Source organism: Pogoniulus pusillus, chromosome 7, assembly GCF_015220805.1.
Source record: "Pogoniulus pusillus isolate bPogPus1 chromosome 7, bPogPus1.pri, whole genome shotgun sequence".
Lineage (NCBI taxonomy): Eukaryota > Metazoa > Chordata > Aves > Piciformes > Lybiidae > Pogoniulus > Pogoniulus pusillus.
The window spans coordinates 2,194,945-2,211,678 of NC_087270.1; the positions used below are offsets into that span (position 1 = coordinate 2,194,945).

The 16,734-nt window shown below is 52.0% G+C and overlaps 1 protein-coding gene across 7 annotated transcripts; it reads left to right on the top strand.

The window, feature by feature from the left end:
• Positions 1-11,698: 11,698 nt before the first annotated feature.
• SSTR4 (somatostatin receptor 4) lies at positions 11,699-14,198 on the top strand. 7 transcript variants are annotated; one of them, XM_064145721.1, is made up of 4 exons: positions 11,699-11,784; positions 12,115-12,353; positions 12,461-12,588; positions 12,755-14,198. In XM_064145721.1, exon 4 carries the CDS (start codon positions 12,803-12,805, stop codon positions 14,042-14,044), a length of 1,242 nt encoding a protein of 413 aa, XP_064001791.1. In that variant the 5' UTR covers positions 11,699-11,784; positions 12,115-12,353; positions 12,461-12,588; positions 12,755-12,802; the 3' UTR covers positions 14,045-14,198. The 7 variants fall into 7 exon arrangements, with proteins under 7 accessions (XP_064001791.1, XP_064001795.1, XP_064001794.1 ...); XM_064145725.1 differs by having other exon boundaries at positions 12,205-12,353; XM_064145723.1 differs by lacking the exon at positions 11,699-11,784 and adding an exon at positions 11,846-12,026.
• The last annotated feature ends 2,536 nt before the right edge of the window (positions 14,199-16,734 follow it).

Sequence of the window (16,734 nt, forward strand, 5' to 3'; positions counted from 1 at the left end):
AATTCTTGGGTGGGGGTGAAGCCTCTGCCCTGGATTCAAAGGACAGTGGGGGATGATCCTGCTATGGGCACTTTGAAGTTGGGGGAAAAACTTGGCTTTTTGGTGCTGCTTTTTTTGCCTGGAGCTGCCAGTTCTGACAGTTGTGAAGCATCTTCTCTGTGAGAGTCAGGGATTTGCAGGCAGAGCCCTCTCTTACTCTGCGCCAGAAGTGATCCATGGGACAGCAATGTGCCCTTGTGGCCAAGAATGCCAATGGTATCCTGGGGTGCATTTAGAAGAGGGTGGCCAGCAGGTCAAGGGAGGTTCTCCTCCCCCTCTACTCTGAACTGGTGAGACCACATTTGGAGCATTGTGCCCAGTTCTGGGCTCCCCAGTTCAAGAGGGACAGGAAAATATTGGAGAGTGTCCAATGGAGGCTATGAGGATGATGAAGGGACAGCAGCATCCATGTGCTGAGGAAAGGCTGAGAGACCTGGGGCTGTTCAGCCTGCAAAAGAGAAGACCGAGAGGAGATTTTATGAATATCTATGCTTATCTGCAGGGTTGGTGTCAAGAAGAAGGGGCTAGATTCTTTTCAGTGATATCCTGTGACAGGACAAGGGGAATGGATGCAAACTGGAACACAGGAAGTTCCACCTCAATGGGAGGAAAAGCTTCTTCACTGTGAGGGTGATGAAACCTTGGAGCAGGCTGCCCAGAGAGATTATGGAGTCTCCTTCTCTGGAGACTTTCAAGACCCTTCTGAATGCATTCCTGTGTGACCTGCCCTAGGTGACCCTGGTTTGGTAGGGGATTTGGACTTGGTGATCTTTAAAGGTTGTTTCTAATCCCTACCATTCTATGACTCTGAAATCAGAAGGCCAGAAGCTGTATTTGGACTTCATTGTTTTGTTGCAATTCAATTGAAATCAGGGCTTTTCAGACATCTTTTTTCCTTCTGACCAGGGAGATGCATGAAGTGAAGATGGATCACTGCTGCTCGCTAGCCTCACTGGCCATTATTGCTGCCTCCTGGGATGCTCTCACTGCATTGACCCTCAGGGCCACATGCTCAGGGAGATGACATAAGCTCTTCTGAACATCACCTCTAAGGACATCACTCTTATTTAATGAACTGACTCGACTGTTTGTTCCACAGCATTAAAATCAAAGCTGGAAAAGTGGGGCTGGGCATTTGGGTCTGATCTCCTGCTCCTCTGCACAACATTCCAGTGGAGGGTGGGTTAGGAACTGGTTGCAAAATAGAGTTCAGAGGGTGGTGATCAATGGTGCCAGGTCCAGCTGCAGAGCTGTGACTAGTGGTGTCCCCCAGGGATCAGTGTTGGGTCCAGTCCTGTTTAACATCTTCACCAATGACATTGATGAGGGCACAGACAGAGCCTGCTCAGCAAGTTTGCTGCTGACACCAAGCTGGGAGGCTCGGCTGATCCAGCTGAAGGCTTGAGGCCATCCAGAGAGACCTGCACAGACTGAGAGCTGGGCACAGAGGAACCAGATGAAGTTCAACAAGGACAAGTGCAGAGTCCTGCATCTGGGGAGGAATAATAAACTGCACCAGTACAGGCTGGGAGGTGACTGCTGGAGAGCAGCCCTGTGGAGAGGGACCTGGGGGTCCTGGTGGATAACAGCCATGGCACAGCAATGTGCCCTTGTGGCCAAGAAGGCAAATGGGATCCTGGGGCGTATTAGGAAGAGTGTGTCCAGCAAATCAAGGGAGGTTCTTCTGCCCCTCTACTCTGCCCTGCTGAGACCTCATCTTGAATACTGTGTTCAGTTTTGGGCTCCCCAGTTGAAGGGGGACAGGGATCTGCTGGAGAGGGTCCAGCGGAGGGCTACAAGGATGATGAGAGGATAGGAGGGCATGGCTGATGAGAGAGGCTGAGGGACCTGGGACTTTCTAGTCTGGAGAAGAGAAGACTTAGAGGGGACTTAATAAATGTTTATAAGTATCTGAGGGCTGGCTGGGAGAGGGGGGACAGGCTTTCTTCACTTGCTCCCTGTGAAAGGACAAGGAGCGATGGGTGTAAGTCGCAGCAAAAGAGATTCCACTTCAACACAAGGGGGAACTTCTTGACTGGAAGGGTCCCAGAGCACTGGCACAGGCTGCCCAGAGAGGTTGTGGAGTCTCCTTCTCTGGAGCCTTTCCAGGCCTGCCTGGATGTGTTCCTGTGTGATCTGTGTTAGCTATTATTGTCCTGCTCCGGCAGGGGGGTTAGACTTGATGATCTCTTTGGGTCCCTTCCAACTCCTAACAACCTATTATCCTATGAGAGGGGTTAGAAAGCACCTCTGGAGATCACCTATCCCAACCTTCCTGCCAGAGCAGGTTCACCTAAAGCAGGATGTACAGTATGGCATAGAATCATAGAATAGTTTAGGTTGGAAGGGACCTTAAAGATCATCGAGTTCCAACCCCCCCACCATAGGCAGTGACACCTCCCACTAGACCTTTAACCAACATCAACCCAGTGCTACCAGGGTAACACTAAACCACATCCCTCAGCAACACACCTACATAACTATGAGATCCTTCCCACGGATGGGGATTCCACCACTTCCCTGGGCAGCCTGTTCCAGGGCTTGACAACCCTTCTGGAGAAGAATTTGTTCCTAATGACCAGCTGAAAACTGCCCTGGTGCAACCTGAGGTCATTTCTTCTCTTTGGGAGAAGAGACCAACTTCCACCTCACTCCTGTCTCCCTTCAGGGAGTTGTAGAGAGCAAGGTGGGCTCCCCATAACCTCCTTTCCTCTAGGATCATAGAATCATGGAGTGGTTGAAGTTGGAAGAGACTTCAAAGATCATCTAGTTCCAACCCCCTGCCACAGCCTCCCACTAGAACTCAAGGCCTCATCCAACCTGACCTTGAACACTTCCAGGGAGAGAGCATCCACAACCTCCCTTGGCAACCCGCTCCAGTGTCTCACCACCCTCACTGTATAAAACTTCTTCCTAACACCTAGTTTAGATATCCCCTCTGCCAGTTTAAAGCCATTACTCCTCGTCCTGTCATTACAAGGTCTTGCATTCAGGTGGGTTTTGAATGTCTCCAGTGTTGGAGCCCCCCAACACCTCTCTGGGCAGCCTGTTCAGTGCTCTACCACCCTCAAAGGAAAAGAAATTCCTCCTCATGCTCAGATGGAAGCTTCTGGTCCAATGAACACTGATTTTCAGAACTTTGGGTTTCTCTATGACTAAAAGCAGAATGTGATGTATAGAAAGGCTGCAAAGCAAAGATGTTCAGGTTTTATATTCAGAGCTTGAAAGGCTAAGAAGGGAGAAAATGTGCAATTGGCAGCGTTGGTTCGATCTCAATCCAGCTCTTACCACGGGGATTAGCCTATTTTCAGCTGAGGAAGCAGCTCCTGGATGCTGGCAATATGGTCGTGGTGGGGGCCTTTAGCTCTGGAATTATTCAAAATCCCTATAATTCCATGACTCCATGGAAAATAGCAAAGCCTCCCCTGAAATATCCTGCAGAGGAGCAGGAAATCAGACCCAAACGTCCAGCCCCACTTTCCCAGCTTTGATTTTAATGCTGTGAAACAAAACAGCCAAGTTAGTGCAGTAAATAAGAGTGGTGTCCTTCGAGGTGATGCTCAGAAGAGCTTATGTCTCCTCCCCAAGCATGCATTCCTCTGAGGGTCAATGCAAGACAAGCCCCACATCCCAGCATACATTCAGCTCTGGTTCAGCCACTGAAGTGGACTGAGAACTGCAAAGCCCTTGGAGTGTTTTACCTCTGAAGACACCAGATTAGGAACCAGATGTAAAGTGGAAATAGTGAGATAGGCTGTGGGGACCCAAAGTGAGGCTCGACAGGGCTCTGGGCAACCTGATCTAGTTGAGGATATCCCTGCTTACTGCAGAGGGGATTGGTCTGGATGAGGTCCCTTCCAACCCAACCCAGAGCTTTGCACAACCCTTCCAACCCAACCCAACTCCAACCAAGAGCTTTGGAGGTCTCTTCCAATCTAAGCCACTCTATGATTCTATGACCAGGGGGGTTGGAGTGGATGATCTCTGAGGTCTCTTCCAACCTAAGCCACTCTATGATTCTATGACCAGGGGGGCTGGAGTGGATGATCTCTGAGGTCTCTTCCAACCTAAGCCACTCTATGATTCTATGACCAGGGGGGCTGGAGTGGATGACCTCTGAGGTCTCTTCCAACCTAAGCCACTCTATGATTCTATGACCAGGGGGGCTGGAGTGGATGATCTCTGAGGTCTCTTCCAACCTAAGCCACTCTATGATTCTATGACCAGAGGGGTTGGAGTGGATGATCTCTGAGGTCTCTTCCAACCTAAGCCACTCTGTGATTCTATGACCTGAGGGAAACAATATTCTCCTCACATGCCTGGTGATATGGTTTAAGGTGAACCTTGTAGAGCAGGGTTATTGGTTGGACTTGGTGATCCTGAGGGACTTTTCCAACCTGAATGTTTCTGTGACTCTGTGATTCATCTCCAAAAGAGTTGGCATCAACGCTGAGGTATGGAAATGGAGCTGATTCAACACGGACTCGTGTTGTTGCCCATGCACATGTTCCTGCTGGGTACATCTATAGGCAGCTCCTCCAGACTGTCATGCCCAGAGGGATGTTTGCCAAGCATGGAGCCCAGCATGGGCTGGGATCCCCCTTTGCATGGCAAAGGGAGGGCTGGTGCCATTTAAAGGATATTTTCCAGGCACTTTCAGATGGGAGTGTTTCACCACATGCCTGCTTTTACACCACTGTAAGGCAATATATATAGTATGGGCTTGGCTGGGTGGACACTTGGCATCCAACCCAAACATCCACATGCCAGGCTGCCCTGTGTTTCCAGTGCATTGATAAGGGAAGGTTTCAGGTTTCACCTGGCAAAGCCAGCTTTTATCCTTCCAGGCTGTGGGTGTTGAGATCAGGCAGTTTTTTCACCTATTTAAATACCACTTGATGCTCTCTCTGGTTTTATTTTAGACTTAACCATCTGGAGAGCTTCACTTGAGGGAAGGCAGGTTGATTTTGTTCCTTCAGCAAGTCAATTAAAATAACTTGTTGAAGAGTCTCTCATTTCAGATCTCTGGGCTCTGTGAGGTTTGGAAGGAAGGAAGGAAGGAAGGAGGGTAAAAGCTGGTTAGCTCAGCATGGAGGACTGAGAGTCATCACTGTTGCTCATCCTTCCAGCCACTTTGGCTTAGAGAAACTCATCTCTTACAAGCACTGGGGGCAGGATCCTCTTGGAAAACACAGAATCATAGAATGGTTTAGGTTGGAAGGGACCCCAGAGATCATCTAGTTCCATATCCCTTGGCATGGACTGGGACAACTTCCACTAGATCAGGTTGGACAAGGTCTCATCCAACCTGGGCTTGAACACCTTCAGGGAGGAGGCATCCACAACCTCCCTGGGCAACCTGTGGCAGTGTCTTGTCACCCTTACTGGAGAGAGATGGGGCCAGGGACGCATGCTAGAGGTTTATCTCCAGCACACAAGCTTTAAAGACAAGTTTTTCCTGGGAAGCACATTCTGGGAGGTGGGCGTTGAGGTGCTCCCTGCCCAAGGCAGAATGTTCTGAGTGCTCCAGCATCTGTCTGGAAAAACATCATAGAATCATAGAATGGTTTGAGTTGGAAGGCACCTTAGAAATCACCTAGTTCCAACTCAGACACAGGCACCTTCCACTGTCCCAGGTTGCTCAAGGTTTCATCCAGCCTGGCCTTGAACACCTTCAGGAAGGGAGCATCCACGACCTCCCTGGGCAACCTATGCCAGTGTCTCACCACCCTCACTGTGAAGAATTTCTTTCTAATCTCCACTCTAAATCTGCCATCCTCAAGCTTCAATCCATTCCTTCTTGTCCTATTACTACAAGCCCTTGTAAAAAGTCCCTTCCTAGCTTCCTTGCAGGTGCTTTTCAGGCAGTGGAATCATCCTAAGCTTCTGGAGTGGTACTTAGAATAATAGAGAATGATGGAATGACAGAATCACAGAATGATAGAATCATAGAATCATAGAGTAAGAGAAACATAGAACCATAGAATAATACAACCATAGAGTAATGGAATCATAGAACCATAGAATAATACAACCATAGAGTAATGGAACCATAGAGTGATAGAATCATAGAACCATAGAATAATACAACCATAGAGTAATGGAATCATAGAGTAATGGAATCATAGAACCATAGAATAATACAACCATAGAGTAATAGAATCATAGAACCATAGAATAATACAACCATAGAGTAATGGAATCATAGAGTAATAGAATCATAGAGCCATAGAATAATACAACCATAGGGTAATGGAATCATAGAGTAATAGAATCATAGAACCATGGAATAGTAGAATCATAGAGCAATAGAACCATAGAATAATGGAATCATAGAATCATAGAACCACAGAATAATAGAATCATGGAGTAATAAAATAATAGAATCATAGAACCATAGAGTAATAGAATCATAGAGTAATTAGAACCCTAGAATAATGGAATCATAGAGCAATAGAAACATAGAATCATAGAAACACAGAATCATAGAATTATAGAACCATAGAATCATAGAACCATGCAAAAATAGAATCATAGAGTAATAGAACCATAGAATAACAGAATCACAGAACCATAGAATAATAGAATCAGAGTAATAGAATTGTAACATAACAGAATCATAGAGTAGTGGAGTAGTAGAATCATGGAATAGAATCATAGACTCACAAAAGAATAGAATCATAGGATCATAGGATCACAGAATCATAGGATCATAAGATTACAGAATCATAGGATCATAGGATCACAGAATCATAGGATCATAAGATTACAGAATCATATGACTGTTATGGTTGGAAGAGTCCTTTAAGACCACCAAGTCCAACTCTCGACTCAGCACCACCATGGCCACTAAACCATATCACAAAGTGCCACCTGCCTTCTATCAAGGCACCTACAAGGAGCCTCTGGTGGCACCTGCCACCCCAAAACGTTCCCCTCGTGATTCATCCCTGGCTTTTCCCACCCCCAGCTTTTCCAAGGAAAGGAGTAGCACCAAGCAGCAGCCCTGTGGGCAAAAGCAGGGCTCGCTGCAAAGGAGTTTCTTCCTTTACAGTAAAAGAGCATTTAGAAGCTTCCTGCTCCTCCTGGGAGGTGGGGGGGGGTGTCGATGTAATTTGCAGGCAGTTTCATTGTTTTATTATACACTTTCCGGTCGCCGGCTGTAACAGGAACCCCTGGAGCACCCTGCCCCTCCTGGGCCTCCTTGCCCAGCCTGGTGGCCTCCAGGAACTTGTGTGTCATCACAGAGGGGACAAAGTGTCATTTTTCTCCCCTGGTAAAACAGCTCAGGAGATGGGCTGAGGAAAAGGGGTGTAGGGGGGTTCAGACTCCCTGCAGCTGTGGATACTGGCACCTCTCTTTTTTTTAGGGCTGTGAAGCTGAGGATGGAGAGGTTTAGAGGGGACACTAGGAGAAAGTTCTTCATGGAGAGAGTGGTCAGGGACTGGAATGAGCTGCCCAGGGAGGTGGTAGAGTCACCCAGCTGGATGTGACTAAAAGTGGTTTGGATGTGGTGCTTAGGGCTATGGTTGAAGGTGAATCTTGTAGAGTAGGGTTCTAGGTTGGACTTGGTGCTCCTGAGGGTCTTTGCCAACCTGCATGTTTCTGTGATTCTGTGAAGACTCTGATGGGGCTGGAGCACCTCTCTGGGGAGGAGAAATAGGGAGACCTGGGGCTGTTTAGGCTGCAGAAGAGCAAACTGGAAGGGGATCCTCTCAGTGCTGATCAATGTCCAAAAGAGAGTGTCGAGAGCATGGGGGCAGACTCTTTGCATTGGTGTCCAGCAACAGGATAAGGGGCAATGGGAGCAAGCTAAACCCCAGGGTGTTCCATCTGAGCATGAGGGAAAAAATTCTTCCCTGAGAGGGTGCTGAAGCCTTGGACAAGGCAGCTCAGAGAGGCTCCTTCTTTGGAGAGTTTCCAAACCCAGCTGTACATGATCCTGAGTAGCTTGCACTGGGTCACTTTGCTTTTTCAGGAGGGTTGGACTAGATGATCCCTGGAGGTCCCTACCAGTCTGAGATTCTGTGATTTTTCCATGACCATGATATTTAAGCTGGGCTATAATAGCCAAAACATCTTTGCCAGCTGCACAATTAACTACGGTCACGCATTGAAGCACCCAGAGGAAGAGTGCACCTGCTTTCCCAGGCACATGGAGCCCCTGCTCAGTAATTTAATAGACACATTAGTCTAGGTTTCCACCCATGTGGGCAGAGCCCCCTCCTCACACAAATGAGCTCATTCTTGCTTTCTCAAGTGCCATGATTTGGGAGCCAAGATGCAGAAAACTGAGATAAAGGTCCTCTGCTCCGTAACTCAATGGTCCACACTGGGAGGGTGGGGTTGGGGCTACACCATCAGAAAATCCCCAGCCCCTCAGAACTGGTGGAGATTTAAGCTGGGAAAGACCTTTAAGACCATTGAGTCTACCTATTCACCCAGCATTGCCAGTCCACCACTAAACCATGTCCCTCAGCACCACTAAACCATGTCCCTCAGCACCACTAGACCATGTCCCTCAGCACCACTAAACTATGTCCCTCAGCACCACTAGACCATGTCCCTCAGCACCACTAAACCATGTCCCTCAGCACCACTAAACCATGTCTCTCAGCACCACTAGACCATGTCCCTCAGCACCACTAAACCATGTCCCTCAGCACCACTAGACCATGTCCCTCAGCACCACTAAACCATGTCTCTCAGCACCACTAGACCATGTCCCTCAGCACCACTAAACCATGTCGCTCAGCACCACTAAACCATGTCCCTCAGCACCACTAAACCATGTCGCTCAGCACCACTAAACCATGTCGCTCAGCACCACTAAACCATGTCCCTCAGCACCACTAAACCATGTCGCTCAGCACCACTAAACCATGTCCCTCAGCACCACTAAACCATGTCCCTCAGCACCACTAGACCATGTCCCTCAGCACCACTAAACCATGTCGCTCAGCACCACTAAACCATGTCCCTCAGCACCACTAAACCATGTCGCTCAGCACCACTAAACCATGTCCCTCAGCACCACTAGACCATGTCGCTCAGCACCACTAAACCATGTCCCTCAGCACCACTAAACCATGTCGCTCAGCACCACTAAACCATGTCCCTCAGCACCACTAAACCATGTCCCTCAGCACCACTAAACCATGTCGCTCAGCACCACTAAACCATGTCCCTCAGCACCACTAAACCATGTCCCTCAGCACCACTAAACCATGTCCCTCAGCACCACTAGACCATGTCGCTCAGCACCACTAAACCATGTCCCTCAGCACCACTAAACCATGTCCCTCAGCACCACTAAACCATGTCCCTCAGCACCACTAAACCATGTCCCTCAGCACCACTAAACCATGTCCCTCAGCACCACTAGACCATGTCGCTCAGCACCACTAAACCATGTCCCTCAGCACCACTAGACCATGTCGCTCAGCACCACTAAACCATGTCGCTCAGCACCACTAAACCATGTCCCTCAGCACCACTAAACCATGTCCCTCAGCACCACTAGACCATGTCCCTCAGCACCACTAGACCATGTCCCTCAGCACCACTAAACCATGTCTCTCAGCACCACTAAACCATGTCCCTCAGCACCACTAAACCATGTCCCTCAGCACCACTAGACCATGTCCCTCAGCACCACTAAACCATGTCTCTCAGCACCACTAAACCATGTCCCTCAGCACCACTAGACCATGTCCCTCAGCACCACTAAACCATGTCTCTCAGCACCACTATACCATGTCCCTCAGCACCACTAAACCATGTCTCTCAGCACCAGATTTGGAGTGGCGTTAAAAACCCTTAAGGATGAGGATTGCACCACTGGCCTGGGTGGCCTCTTCCAGGGCTTGAATCACAGAACAGGCTGGGCAGTGACTGGCTGGAGAGTAGCCCTAAGGAGAGGGACTTGGGGGTGCTGCGAGACAGCAGTGTGCACTTGCAGCCCAGAAAGCCAAGCAGAGCCTGGGCTGCAGCAGCAGAAGTGTGGCCAGCAGGGCCAGGGAGATGATTGTCCCCCTCTACTCCACTCTGGTGACACCCCATCTGGAGTACTGCATCCAGTGCTGGAGTCCCCATTACAAGAAGGATGTGGAGATGCTTGTTCAGCATGTTCAGAGAAGGGCCAAGAGGATGCTGAGAGGGCTGGAGCAGCTCTGCTGTGAGCACAGAGTGAAAGAGTTGGGGCTATGCAGGCTGGAGCAGAGGAGGCTCCCAGGTGACCTTCTTGTGGCCTTCCAGGATCTGAAGGGGGCTACAAAAAAGCTGGAGAGGGACTTTTCAGGATATCAGGGAGTGCCAGGACTGGGGGGAATGGAGCAAAGCTGGAGGTGGGGAGAGTCAGGCTGGATATGAAGAGGAAGTTGTTCAGCATGAGAGTGGTGAGAGCCTGGAATGGGTTGCCCAGGGAGGTGGGTGAGGCCCCATGGCTGGAGGTGTTTCAGGCCAGGCTGGCTGAGGCTGTGTGCAGCCTGCTCTAGGGTAGGGTGTCCCTGGGCATGGCAGGGGAGTTGGAACTGGCTGCTCCTTGTGCTCCCTTCCAACCCTGACTGATTCTGTGATTCTAACCACAGAATGGTGGGGTTTGGAAGGAATCTCTGAAGATCACCAAGTCCAACTCCCCTGCCAGAGCAGAATCACCTAAAGCAGATGGTAAAGGAACACATCCAGGTGGGCCTTGGAAGTCTGCAGGAACAGAGACTCAAACAACTCCCTGGACATCATGCTCCAGTGTTCTGCCACACTCAAAGTAAAGAAGTTCTTCCTCATGATTAAATAGAACTTCCCATGTTCAAGTTTGTTCCCATTGCCTCTTGTGCTGTTGCTGGGCACCACTGAGAAGAGTCTGGCCCCATCTTCCTTACATCCACTCCTTAGATATTTGTAAGGATTCATTAGATCCCTCCTCAGCCTCCCCTTCTCTGACCCTTTTGGGGAAGTCTCTGCCTCAGACCTGTGGTGTCACTGAGCTGAGCTGCTGCTGGTGATTTCTTGGCACAGAGATGTCCTTGAGCCCTGTCATCAAGGAAAAAAAACCAAACAAACACAACAGCTGCTTAAAAAAGAAAACCCAACCCCAGCCCAGCCTCCAACAAGTGGTGCAATTTCTTCCTCTTTATACCCATGGCATCACAAAGTTCAGGGTAAACTCTGATTTGGGGTAGAGTTGTCAAGGTATAACTGCTTTCAGGGTCAGGCTTGGGGTGTTCCTCCCCCCACAGATTCACAGATGGCATTGGGTTACAAGGGACCCTCAGAGGTCATCTTGTCCAACCCACCTGCAGTCAGCAGGGGACGCCTCCAACTAAATGAGGCTGCCTGGGGATGCATCGAGTCTGATCTTGAAGGTGCCCAAGGATGGGGCCTCAATCACATCCCTGGGCAACCTGTTCCAGCGTTTCACCACTCTTACTGCAAGGAACTTCCTCCTGATTCCAACCACCTTATGTCCATCATCTCCCCATCTCCAGGGTTTGGAATACTCCTGCCCTGCCAACCAAGCAGGCATGTGGAGGTCCCTGCCTGCACACCCCCGCTGCCCCCCCTCGCCTTGCAGCGGCTGCAGAAAGGGGGGGGGGGGGGGGATGTTGGCAGGGAAGGGCGGCGCAGGGGATGCGCGGGAGGGATGCGGGAGCGAGCGCGGGGAAGAAGGGGTGGGGGCTGGTCGCCAGGGCAACACGGATCCATCTCCTGCCTTTGCCCGGGGACCCCCCGGAGGCACCTGCTGAGGTTAGGAGGGGGAAATGCGAAGGCGGAGTGTGTGCGGAGGAGGGTGGATTCTGCTGGGGGGGGGGGGGGGGTCCCGGTCCCTCCCCGCCGCCGAGCTCGGACTGCAGCATCCCGCCCGCCGCAGTGCCCGCAGTACCAGGGACCGGAGGACCGGGGCTCAGCACCGGAGGAGGATGGTTTGTCCCACCTCGGCGTGGGCACAGCCACCAGAATCCCGCACACCTCAGAGAGAAGGGGGAGGGGTACGGCTGCTGCTTTATTTTCCATCGGGAAAGCAGAGCGCGTCCATTGGAAACTTGGATTCTATTTCGCCTATTTCTTTTGTAACAGGAACTGGGATTTTTTACAGCAGAGATGGGGGTGAGAGATTGTCGCCTGTATCCCCACCCAGCCAGCCTGCTCTGTCTTTCGCTTTAAAAGGTCCGGATCCTTCTGGTCATCTGATTCAGGTCAAGCAGGACTTTGCGTTGCCAAGAGCCCGCGGATCCTGTTGGAGCAGCTCCCAGCACCGGCTGCTGCCTCCCTGGAAGGGACGAGAGATGCTCGTTTAATCCTCGGAGGACTGAGAGGTAAAAGATGCCCAGCTTGGTTTCTCCTTCTGTTTTACTTTTCCCTACAGGGGTTAATGAAACCGCTGAGGTCGTTGGCTAAGGCGGTTGGTGGCACTGATTCTTAGGCCATGCCATGGGTCTCCTGCTGTGCCTCCCTGGGTAGTTGACAGACTCCCCGCGCCCGCAGCCCCTAAGACCCCAAACACCAGGATGCTCTGGCCTGGATGCTGCTGCCCCAAGGAATAATGTGAAGGTGCCCGGGGAACGGAGAGGGATGGAGGGAGGGAGCAGAGGAGACCACGGGCAAAGCTGCCCAATGCATGTGGCCACGATCCAAGGGGGAAAGAAGGGGAAATGCGCTTTGCATTTGCTGCTGCTCTCATCTCCCCCTTCCTCTCTCTGCCTGTGCCCTGTTTCAGACTGGCCCCCATCCCCAGCAGTGTCCCCTCCATGGGCTGTCTCCCAGCATGAACGCCGACACTCAGCAGCTCCCGGCGGGGGCCCAGGTGGCCAGCGTGCCCCTCTGGACCGTAGCCAGTTGGGCCGCCTCTGAGGTGCCCCCCAACACTAGCACAGCTGCAGAGGAAGCTGGGCGGCAGCAGGGGCAAGCGGAGTGGGGCAGCAAGGTGGGCGAGATCGCTGGCATGGTGGTGATCCAGTGCATCTATGCCCTGGTGTGCCTGCTGGGGCTGCTGGGCAACTCCCTGGTGATCTTCGTCATCCTGCGCTACGCCAAGATGAAGACGGCCACAAACATCTACCTGCTCAACTTGGCCATCGCCGACGAACTCTTCATGCTCAGCATCCCCTTCGTGGCCACCTCGGCCGCCCTGCACCACTGGCCCTTCGGCCGGGCCCTGTGCCGCACCGTGCTGGGCGTCGATGGGCTCAACATGTTCACCAGCGTCTTCTGCCTGACCGTTCTCAGCCTGGACCGCTACATCGCGGTGGTGCACCCGCTGCGAGCGGCCACCTACCGCCGGCCTCGGGTGGCCAAGATGGTCAATGGGGGCGTGTGGCTCCTCTCCTTGCTGGTTGCTTCGCCCATCCCCATCTTCGCCGGCACAGCAGCCACCCGCGATGGCCAAGCGGTGGCCTGCAACCTCCTTTGGCCCAGCCCCGCCTGGTCAGCCGCTTTCGTGGTCTACACCACCTTGCTGGGCTTCTTGCTGCCGGTGCTGGCCATGGGGCTGTGCTACCTGCTGATCGTGGGCAAGATGCGGGCGGTGGCGCAGCGGGTGGGCTGGCAGCAGCGCCGGCGCTCCGAGGGCAAGCTGACCCGCCTGGTGCTGATGGTGGTTGCCATGTTCGTGATCTGCTGGATGCCCTTCTATGTGGTGCAGCTGATCAACCTGCTGCTGCCGGGACGCTTGGATGCCACCGTCAACAACGCCTCCCTCATCCTCAGCTACTCCAACAGCTGTGCCAACCCCATCCTCTACGGCTTCCTCTCGGAAAACTTCCGGCACTCCTTCCATGGTGTCCTGCGTCGCTGCCTGAATGCCAGCCTCTGCTGCTGCCACGCTGGGGAGGGGAACACCATGGATGAGGAGGAGGAGGAAGAGCCTCTCGATTACTGCGCTGCTCCCCGGGGGGATGACAAGGGCAAGGGCTGCATGTGCCCACCTCTGCCCTGCCAGCAGGAGCCTGTGCATCCCGAGCCCTGCTGCAAGCCTGGATCTCTCCTCACAAAGACCACCACCTTCTAGGGTGTCCTTGCCCTCACCAGACCCCAGATGGGTGTCTCCAGCAGGCATGGGCAAAGGGGACTTTGGCTGGCCAGGGGGCAAGCTGCTGGTCCTTGCTTGTGCTGTGCAGTTCAACAAAATAAAAAGCCATAAGACTGGCCTGTGACACAGCTGATTACATTGCTTGGTTCATTACTGTGGCAGCAAGGAACCTCCGCCAGGATCAGGGATTGTGAGGGGTTCAAAACATACCAGTGACCAGCCATGGGCCAAATCATAAACCACAACCTTGCCCCAAAATGCCCTGGAAGATGTTGCAAAGTCCAAAAGATGGGCTGTAGGACTTTCCCAAGCCTCTACACCCACAGCAGTGTGAGGCGGTAGGATCACACCAGACTTCCACACCAGCAACACAGGGTGCTGAGGGCATGGTACGAATAGGACCCTTCTGGGTTCCTCTTACGTTAAATGGAGCTTCTGAGATCACAGCCTGAAATTACACAAGCTTGGAAAGTGCCCAAGAGTCCCAAAACTCCTTTGGGGAAAAGGAGGGAGGGGAGAAAAGGAAGGGAGGAGGATATAATAGGGAAAGGGAAATATTTGAATCCTCTCAATAAATCTCCTCAGACTCCCAGGCAAAGGGATTTTAGGACACACATGTCCCAGACTGTATTTTCCACAAGAAAATACAGGAGAACTCAATCCTTCTTGCTGGGCCACAGGCGAACATCACCTCTGGATGGCACTTCAACCACACATCGATGGAAAGAGATACACCCAGCGTGGCCGTGCTGAGGCAGCACTTAAGTTAGCCACTTCCAGCTTAGCTGGGTTTTCTGCCACGTTCTTCTTGTTCTCCAGTATTTATAGCTCATTCCTTCTGTTCTAGTCACATCTGTGAAGACCAACAGGATGAAGGATTAACAGATTCAGTGATTGCCTTGGGTTGGAAGGGACCCCCAAAGCTCATCTTGTCCCTGCTGGCAGCAGGGATGCCTCTAACCAGATCAGGCTGCCCAGGGACACATTAAGCATGAGCTCGAAGGTCTCCAGCAGTGGGACCTCAACCACATCTCTGGGCAACCTGTTCCAGTATTTCACTACTCTCATTGTGAAGAACTTTCTTCTGATGTCCAACCTAAATCTCTGCTCCAGTTTCAAACTATTGTTCCTCATCCTATCACCACCAGCCCTTCTAAACAGTCCCTTCCCAGCCCTCCTGCAGGTTCTCTTTGGATACTGAAATGTAGCTCTAAAGTCTCCCCAGAGCCTTCTCCTCTCCAATCTGACCAGCTCCAATTCTTTTGGCCTCACTTCACTGGAGAGATGCTTCAACCCTCTGATCATCTTTGTGGGCCTCATCTGGACATGTTCCAGCAGGTTCAATTGCCTCTGTTCTGGGGGGTCCAATAACTGCACACAGTACTCCAGGTGAGGTCTCACCAGAGCAGAGTGGCAGAATCCCCTCTCTCCATCTGCTGGCCATGCTTCTTTTGATGCAGCCCAGGCTGCCGTTGGCCTTCTGGGCTGCAAATGCCCACTTCTGGCTCATGTCCAGCTTCTTGTTCACCAGCAGAATCACAGAATCAGTCAAGCTTGGAAGGGACCACAAAGGTCAGCCAGTTCCAACCCCCCTGCTGTGAGCAGGGACACCTCACACTAGAACAGGCTGCCCACAGCCTCATCCAGCCTGGCCTTAAACACCTCCGTGCATGAGGCTTCCACCACCTCCCTGGGCAACCCACTCCAGGCTCTCACCACCCTCATGCTGAACAACTTCTTCTTAACATTCAGGCTGAAATCTCCCCATTTCTAGCTTGGTTCCATTCCCCCCAGTCCTATCCCTACCTGATACCTCAAAAGTCACTCTCCAGCTTTCTTGTAGCCCCCTCAAGATACTGAAAGGCCATAAGAAGGTCAGCTGGGAGCCTTCTCCTCTCCAAACTGAACAGCCCCAGCTCCTTCAGTCTCTCCTCACAGCAGAGTAGCTCCAGCCCTCTGCTCATCCTTGTGGCACTGCTCTGGACACCTTCCAGCACATCCATATCTCTCTTGGCCCAGGAGCTCCAGAACTGGACACAGTGTTCCAGGTGGGGTCTCAGCAGTATGGAGCAGAGGAGCAGGATCCCCTAACCCTAACCCTGGCCCTGCTGCCCACACTGCTCTTGCTGCAGCCCAGGCTCTGGTTGCTCTCTGTGCTGCCAGAGCACACTGACAGCTCAGATTGAGCTTCTCATCCCCCAAGCACCCCCAACTCTTCTCCTCAGAGCTGCTCTCAAACCAGTCCTTGCCCAGCCTATATTGGTGCTTGGAATTGCCTTGACCCAGATGCAGGATCTTGCATTTGGTCTTACTGAACTTCACAAGGTTGGCTTGAGTAACCCCAAGTCCTTTTCTGCAGGGCTGCTCTCAATCTTATTGTCCCCCAGCCTGCACTGCCCAAAGGGTCTGTGGAGTCTCCTTCTCTGCAGACATTCCAAGCCCACCTGGATGCATTCCCGTGTGACCTGCCCTGGGTGACCCTGCTCTGGCAGGGCCATTGGACTGGCTGATCTCCAGAGGTCCTTTCCAGCCCTAACATTCTGTGACATCCAGGATTGGCGCAGTACCTTGCACTTTGCCTTACTGAACCCCATGAGATTCTCCTCAGCCCACCCCTGCAGCCTGCCCAGCTCCCTCTGGGTGACATCCTGTCCTTCACCCCATGCTCC

Bases quoted from the DNA above. Each gene is read 5' to 3' on its own strand.
- SSTR4 (XM_064145721.1), top strand. From the start codon at position 12,803: ATGAACGCCGACACTCAGCAGCTCCCGGCGGGGGCCCAGGTGGCCAGC.